The 7,500-nt window shown below is 40.6% G+C and overlaps 1 protein-coding gene across 1 annotated transcript in view; it reads right to left on the bottom strand.

Moving 5' to 3' along the window:
* Positions 1-409: 409 nt before the first annotated feature.
* Positions 410-7,500, bottom strand: part of LOC138055234 (uncharacterized) — a 103,945-nt gene continuing 96,854 nt past the window's right edge. The window contains exons 15-17 of the mRNA XM_068901203.1: positions 7,160-7,227; positions 4,460-4,496; positions 410-2,782 (exon numbers count right to left, since the gene is read on the bottom strand). Of these exons, the coding sequence (XP_068757304.1) occupies positions 2,699-2,782; positions 4,460-4,496; positions 7,160-7,227 (189 nt within the window). The 3' untranslated portion in view covers positions 410-2,698. The remainder of the gene's footprint in view (positions 2,783-4,459; positions 4,497-7,159; positions 7,228-7,500) is intronic.

Consider the following 7,500-nt stretch of genomic DNA (forward strand, 5'->3'; position numbering starts at 1 on the left):
GTTGCTTCGTTAATTTCGTTTGATTGGCCCTGAAAAGCCCCTTGGGGGACGTTTTAATTAAGTATGTATATCTTCCGCGATTATTCCATCTCGTTCATGTCCTAAAATGTGGGCAAAGTATCCTAAAAATAAATTGGTGCGAGCGGTTTGAGAGTAAAAATATAAAATGAAAGGTTCGTATTTGTACGCTCGTTGACGTTGAAGCCTCCAAATTGGTGATTTCACATCGTTGCAAACTTTTGTGCCAAAATGCGTGCCGCACGTGCAGCACTATTATTTTTCCTTTCTTAACCAATGATTTTTCTTGTTTTTTGGCGTTCTCGTCGACGACCGCGTTGTAGATCTTGAAGTCCCTGATAATGAAGATGAAGGTTCCCGGCAAATTTGCAAGTGAACAATTTTGAACAAATCTGAGTCCAGACATCATTTATTCCGTTATTCTTGAGTAGGAGTAGAGGTTTCATTTAATTAAGAGTAAACTCTTGATGCTAGTTAAAAATATCAAAATTACTCATATTAAGGACTCTTTAAGAAAACGTTTTCACCGTCCATGCATTTGACTGTTCAAGGACGTTATGTTTTTACCAACTTGACCCATCTATGGGGCCCACGATAAATAATTTACCACTAAATACTGTAATAATATCCTTTTAGATCTACACTTTTTTCCAAGAGAACAATATTTGAAGAAAACTATCGCGTAACACCCATTTTAAACATTATAGAAACATACCCATTTCAGTCATCTCAAGAATTAGAGACACGTGTGAATCTTGTAGGGAACAGTTTTTAACCGTACACGAACAATTTTCTTTGCGCACGCATGCAAGTATAAATAAATAAATAAATAAATAAATAATAAATAAGTGAATAAATATCCACATGTTTATGTATTCCAGCACTCGGCAACGTCCCCTTTGACTTACGGCTGTTTTTGCTAAAGCCCCGCGTGCAAACGGACGCAACAACTTCCAATAGTGTCGGGAGTTGTTGGTTCTGCAGATGCTGAATGGTGTTGGCAGTTCTAACAACTCCCAGCATTGTTTGGAGTTGTTGGTGATGCAGATGTTGGATGGTGTTGGCAGTTATGTGCAAACGGACGCAACAACTCCCAAAAATGTAAGGACGTGCAGTATGCATTATGGGATGGATACAACCCACAAGACTTTTAAACTTACAAAACTCCGCTGCCATCTTGTTTTCAACACGATGGATACTGGGCTGATTTAGCAACAGAACGGGAACGTTAGTGGCGACGTCGCGCGCAGCAAAACTACCAATGAGAATTTAGAATAGAGAAGAAAAGATTGGAGTCGATTCTATTCTGAATTCTCATTGGTATTTTTTTCTGCGCGCGCCGTCGCCACTGACGTTCCCGTTCTGTTGCTAAATCAGCCTACTATATGTAATGCGAGTGCGTGGACCCAATTAGGGTGCTTTTAAAGCACGCGCGTTTTTGAGACGCGGACGACAACCTGAAGTGAGCTGTTTTCCCTTTTAACTTGTTTTCACACAATCACATTTACACTGCTAAGATGTTTTCCTCATTAGAGATGACTAGTGTAAATAACTGGGAGACACCACTGTCCTGGCACGGGAGATTTTCTCTTCCGGTTGCAGTCGGTGTCTCAAAAACGCGCGTGCTTAAGGAGGCTCGAAAGGGATTTTAGCTGTGCGCACGCGTAACCTACACACGCCATAACTAAGAAACACACGTCAGCTCAATGAATCAAATTTCTATCAAAACGATCGTGCGCAACACACCGGAAGTGAACATACGGCGTAAAATCGCGCGAACCGGAAATAAAACCTGCGGGAAAAAATTGTCTTTATCCAGAAATTTTGCTCAGTGACCTATCTTGATTTTTTGCATGTACGTATCATTCACGATGGCACTTCAAATAACAAAGTTTCGGGGAAAGTTATCTCGTACAATTTTCTGTAAACTATAAAACGCCTTTTTTCAACGTATCTTAAATTCTACTACATAACTTTTTGTGATACTCTCTCAGAATTTAGGGAGCTTTTCAACAAAGAAATAAAAACGGTAGGTCACCGACTTAGTTTTTCAGATAATTTTCAAAAACTGAAATTTAGAGTGACCTTTTGTGGACCTAGCGTGTTGCCATGGTAACCGATATGACGACAAAAGTGCCCTTAAAGTATTACTCAATAATAGAGTTGCAAAGATATTTATAATTTGCCTACACTATGAAATATCCGTCTTTGGTATCCTTCATCGTTTCACAAACACTACAACAAATAAAAACCCTTTCGAGCCTCCTCCAGCTCCCTAACGAAGGAAAAGCTTTGAAAAAGGATCCAACATTTTTGCGCTACGCTTCGGCGATCACGGAACAAAAAAAAATGTTGGGAGTTGTAGGCTCAAAACGTTTTCCTAGTTTCAAACTTCCTGCAACAACATGCAACAGGGTAAACAGTGCAAAAAACAAAGGAACATGTGACACCCAACAATGTTGCGTCCGTTTGCGCGGGGCTTGAGATGATTCGATGACTCGATGCTACTCTGATTAAAGATTAATTTACGCAATTTTCAAAGTTACGATTTGAAATTCAATGTATGAAGAATAAGAGTTTCTGAGATCAAAATCAGTGATGTTCATTCAACTGAATAATCCTGACGTTTGCCTTTGTCACACGAAACTGTAAACATAAATACTTTACGTCCGTATTACGGTCATAAACCTCTCTCTTTTCGACTGGCAACAGATTTTCTGATGGAGCGAATGATCGTGTATGGGTCAACGTTGACATTAACAGTCTGAAAGGAAAAAAAAATTCATAAGTGAGTTTCAAAAACCGAACAAGAAATGGACTCAACGCTATTTTCTACTTTCCCAAATCCCATAATACACCTCTCTTATCCCCCTCCCCTTCCTCTCCCCAAAAAATGCATAGGCATTGTTTTCGATTTCTCTAGGGACATCTTCATGTCCCAGGAGAAATTGAAAACAATGATTATGCAAAATTTTGGGCAGGTAAACAAGATGTATTATGGGATTTGAGAAAGAAGAGAATAGTGAAGGAAGGCCCGGGCTAAACAAGGTTCCCAGCAGTCGGATCTGATAAGACATCAACGGATGACGAAACAACATCATGTGCACAAAACGGCCCAAATCTACACCTGCAAGCAATATGGTAGAGACTGTCGGCTTCCCACTTTGGCCTGCGCAGCCAGAGATCAGTGATGTTCGACATCGAAAAAGGACGCAAACTTCACGGTCTCCAAGGTCGAACAATACCCGCCCAATGACGAAGCTACTCAACGAGAAATTATCAAACTACACCGTCAAAACTCAAATGATGGCAAACTCATCCCTTTCACACCCTCTCAACATGCACCGACAGATGACAAATTAGAATGCTTCTGTTACGAAGCCAGGCTGTTCCTTAAAGTCATATGCCCACCAATAAGCATTTTGCGTTCAAAACTTGTCAGAAGACACACTACACGCTTTCCCTCGCCTAGAGGCATAATGCGTCTCTCGTCCGTCTTTGTACAGCGCGAATTGAAGACGAACAAAAAAAGAAAACGCATCAGGATAAATTTCAAAAGCCCCGACTCCCCAGGTCTCACGGGATAAACAACACACAGCAAACTTTGACCTCCAAAAGGCCAAAGTACGGGCTACTTTCAGCCTCCTTTTCTTGTGTTTGACATGGAAAACAAAGCGGTCCTTTCAAAAAATGTTCAATTCAGAACTGGTTCTACTCACTTGCTAATATCTAAATGACTTCTACGTTCAATTAAATTCTTTATTATGCACTATTGGTAGTTAATAGTATATTAGCACCTTTAATAGAAAATAAATATGATACAGTCCACTCCCGATAACTTGAACCTTCAAGAGAAATTGAAAAAGGTTCGAGTTATCGGGAGTAATCAGTCAAGCGGGTAATCCTTTATGAATATACAGACACTGAAGTTAATTGTACCCTAAAACAACGAAACCAGAAGTGGACTGACAAGTCTTGTGTCATGCAAAGAACGCCAAAGATTACAGGGCTGCTTCACAGCAAATTAAGTGCTTTGGACTGCAGTGTACTCTTTGTTTTGAAGTTGTCACGTACTGACAGACGTGGTTCGAATTATCGAGGGTAAAAATATATAGAGAATGACCTGAAGGGAAACGAAAATTGCTTCGAGTTAGCGGGAGGTTCGAGTTATCGAGGGGTCGAGTTACCGAGGGTAAACTTGCAGTATAAATGTATGACGGAAATCCACGGGAAATCGATTTTGGTTCGAGTTAGCGCGAGGTTCGAGTTAGCGCGAGGTTCGAGTTAGCACGAGGTTTGAGTTGGCGAGGGTTCGAGTTATCGGGAGTCGACTGTACATATAAGCTAAAAAATACCCAAAAGGATATGTTCGTGGTAGCCAGAGTAGCCATTGGCAAAACACTGAAAAATTTAATTTAATGTCTTTCGCTAATTTACTTACTCCAAACAACTGAAAAGAATCTATGTCGGCTCGATTCCTAGGAAGGAAACACAAAGAAAGTTAACAATAGAGCTATGGCCAAGTTCCGTTTACGTTTCTTTTAAAACAAGTTTTACCGCACAAAAAAAAAAACAAACAAACAAAAATGGGGAGGTTTTTTACTGTTGGTTTGCATCTAAAGTCACTACGCCCATGTTGGTGTCTTGAACAACGCATTAAAATGCCTTTTGGTAATTCGACTCAATTATTATGATGTATTTGTGGGGCCATTTTCCCCGGAAGGGGGGGGGGGGGGGGATTCCCATATGAAACAGACGGGGATGCTCGTCGTCTAGCTTAGGGGTGTAAATTTGTCAATTTTGGATTTTTGTCTCGCTTAGGGTGTTCCAGGCAAAGCGACAACAACACGGCCGTCTTATCACGAGGATGCAAACCAAGAAAATGACCGAAAACAAAAGTTTCGGAACTTAGAATGACCTACTACCAATTATTATTTCGATTCACCTTGCATCCCAAAAGACAGTCACAGTCCCAAGAATACGGTAGCCTCGCAGCTCCTACAAGGTCTCACCTGATTGGAGACCACCCTTGAGGTTTAACAAAAGAACAAATAACAGAAACAATGGCCCTTTTATTTATGGCCTAGGGCCCATTGTTTCTGTTATTTGTTCTTTTGTTAAACCTCAAGGGTAGTCTCCAATCAGGTGAGACCTTGTAAGAGCTGCGAGGTGACCCCACGAATAAAAGGAGAACTTACGAGGACGACAACGATGGGCTACGAAAAGACCACAAAAGCTCACTTTCGATATATTAAAATTCAGTCCTAAGCAAGAGGCATCCTCTCGAGGCTCTAAAGAATAAACTCATACAAATCCTTATATTTCTTCCCCAGAGCCTCGAGATGATGCCTTTTGTTTAGGACTGAATTTTAATATATCGAAAGTGGTCTATTGACCGGGTCGGAAAATACCATAATTGCGATATTTCTTGTTTACAAACATTGACGTCACTTTTCTTTTGATATTCAAATTTGCCAATCACGGAACAAAAGAAGTCATTGTCTCAACAGCCAATTAGGTTCTGGTTGGCATACTAATAACAATGGGTGACGTCACGGGAAACCTCGCTATACTCTTTGTTTGTCACCCAAAATTTTACAGCATTGTTTCCAGTTTCTCTTGGGACTTACAATGGTCTCAAGAGAAAACAAAGAGTATTATGGTCTTTTCCGCTTCGGGTAAAGGGTTACTGAACAAAAAATGCCTCTGCGTTCCCCGTTCGTGCATTTTAACATTTGACCAACATTCGTTGAACAAACGCTGAACGGATGTTGGGCAAATGTTGCACGCAAAAACAAAGTTGTGCGGAGGCCGTTTAATCGGTTCCAACACTCGGCCAACAGAAGAACCAACACTTTTGCGAAATTTGATTGCGAGGAACTAAGAACTAGAAATCAGACTCTCTCGTCCAGATAAACTACGTGCCGCCATATTGATTTGGCCATCATGGAGCACACGTGTGTTCTACAGTTGTTGAACAGAGGAACAGAGTGTTGAAATGGCTTTAACATTTTTGAGAACAAAGCAAAAGTTCAATCGATGTTCAATGAAAGTTTAAATCAATTTAAAATTTATTCAACACGCTTTCAACATTTTTTACGCTTCCAACAATGTTGGACGACCTGTTCAAAAACATCGACCAGTTGGTTCAACAAAGTGTTGAATGCATGTTGAAGCAAATGTTCAAACCGTTGCCAACCACACCACGCCACACAATCAAAGAGGACGTGAGCACCCAAGGATAAATTGCCAATTTTCTGTTCAAATTTACATGCTGTTCATTCCAATTTTATTCCTGAAATTTTCACACACTTACTTTCCATGACGAATGAATTGGAATACTCGCAAAATTAAAAGATTTCACTTATGTTTTCATTACAATCGTCGTCATCCTTGCTAACGTTTTCTAACAGCAGAAGCCCATGGCCGAGGAGCGTATAACTTCATCGTATTTGTGGAATAAAAGATTGATTTTCCCGCGAAACCAGACCTTTCCAGGTAATCACAAGTCTTGCATGAGAAATATTATTACCCATAGGATTGAGAGTGGTTACTCGTGTAAGCCAAATCTTCTTTGAGAAATCTTCTAAAAACAGCTTGATAGACCTAGTATTGGAGTTGTAGGCTCCAGGGTTCTTGCTAATAGCTTGCAGGAACCCTCCAAAACGTTCTACATAATAGGCGATTTGCATGAAGGCGTCAATTTAGTACCGAGACCAGAATGCATGCTTTGTCAAAATGCTTGTTATTCAGATTTTTCTTCTCTCCTAGGAACAAAGAAACAATTGTTTAAATTTGCCTGACAATAGAAGGGACAAAGCAGTCTGGTCTTCGCAGAAAATGATGCCATCATGAAAATCGCCTATTGGGGGGAGGCTTAAGAAAGCGAATGGTGCACGTTTTTTCTGCTGGTATACCTGGTGAGAATATAACCCTGTGATCACTTAAGTGTAGCAAATCAATGTTGGATTCGTTTCCACAGCTCTACCAACAATGTGGAAGATTTGCATGGTCTCCATGGGGACAGCAACGTATTAACTACACGTCACACTACTCGTTCTTTCAACGTAAATATCAGTCACTGAGCAAGTGTGAAATGTTGGTTCTACAACCGAGAAGTACAGTTGAGCATATTACTTACGATTCCGCTGCTCCGCGGTAGACAATTCGGATGATCGCCGGAAGGTCGCTTCCATCTGGAGACGGGACCTTGCAAAATAAAACAGAGCAGTAGAGTAACTAATCGGACGACGGTTTGCTCCATTTTCGGCAGGGCACGAATCGCACCGATTTACAAAATGAAAATTGTCATTTAAAAACATTTGGTAGAAATGCAAGAGATTTTTAAGAAGCCCGACTCTATAAAGTAGTTACTTTCCAAAGAAAAACCCAAAAGGAAATCAGACCCCAAGGAAGGAATGGAACGTACAGCATCTCTGCGGTCGCATGCCATAACCTCCAAGTTACAAGTTACCTAGGTTG

This window comes from Montipora capricornis, chromosome 7 (genome assembly GCF_036669925.1).
Source record: "Montipora capricornis isolate CH-2021 chromosome 7, ASM3666992v2, whole genome shotgun sequence".
NCBI classification, from domain to species: Eukaryota; Metazoa; Cnidaria; class Anthozoa; order Scleractinia; family Acroporidae; genus Montipora; species Montipora capricornis.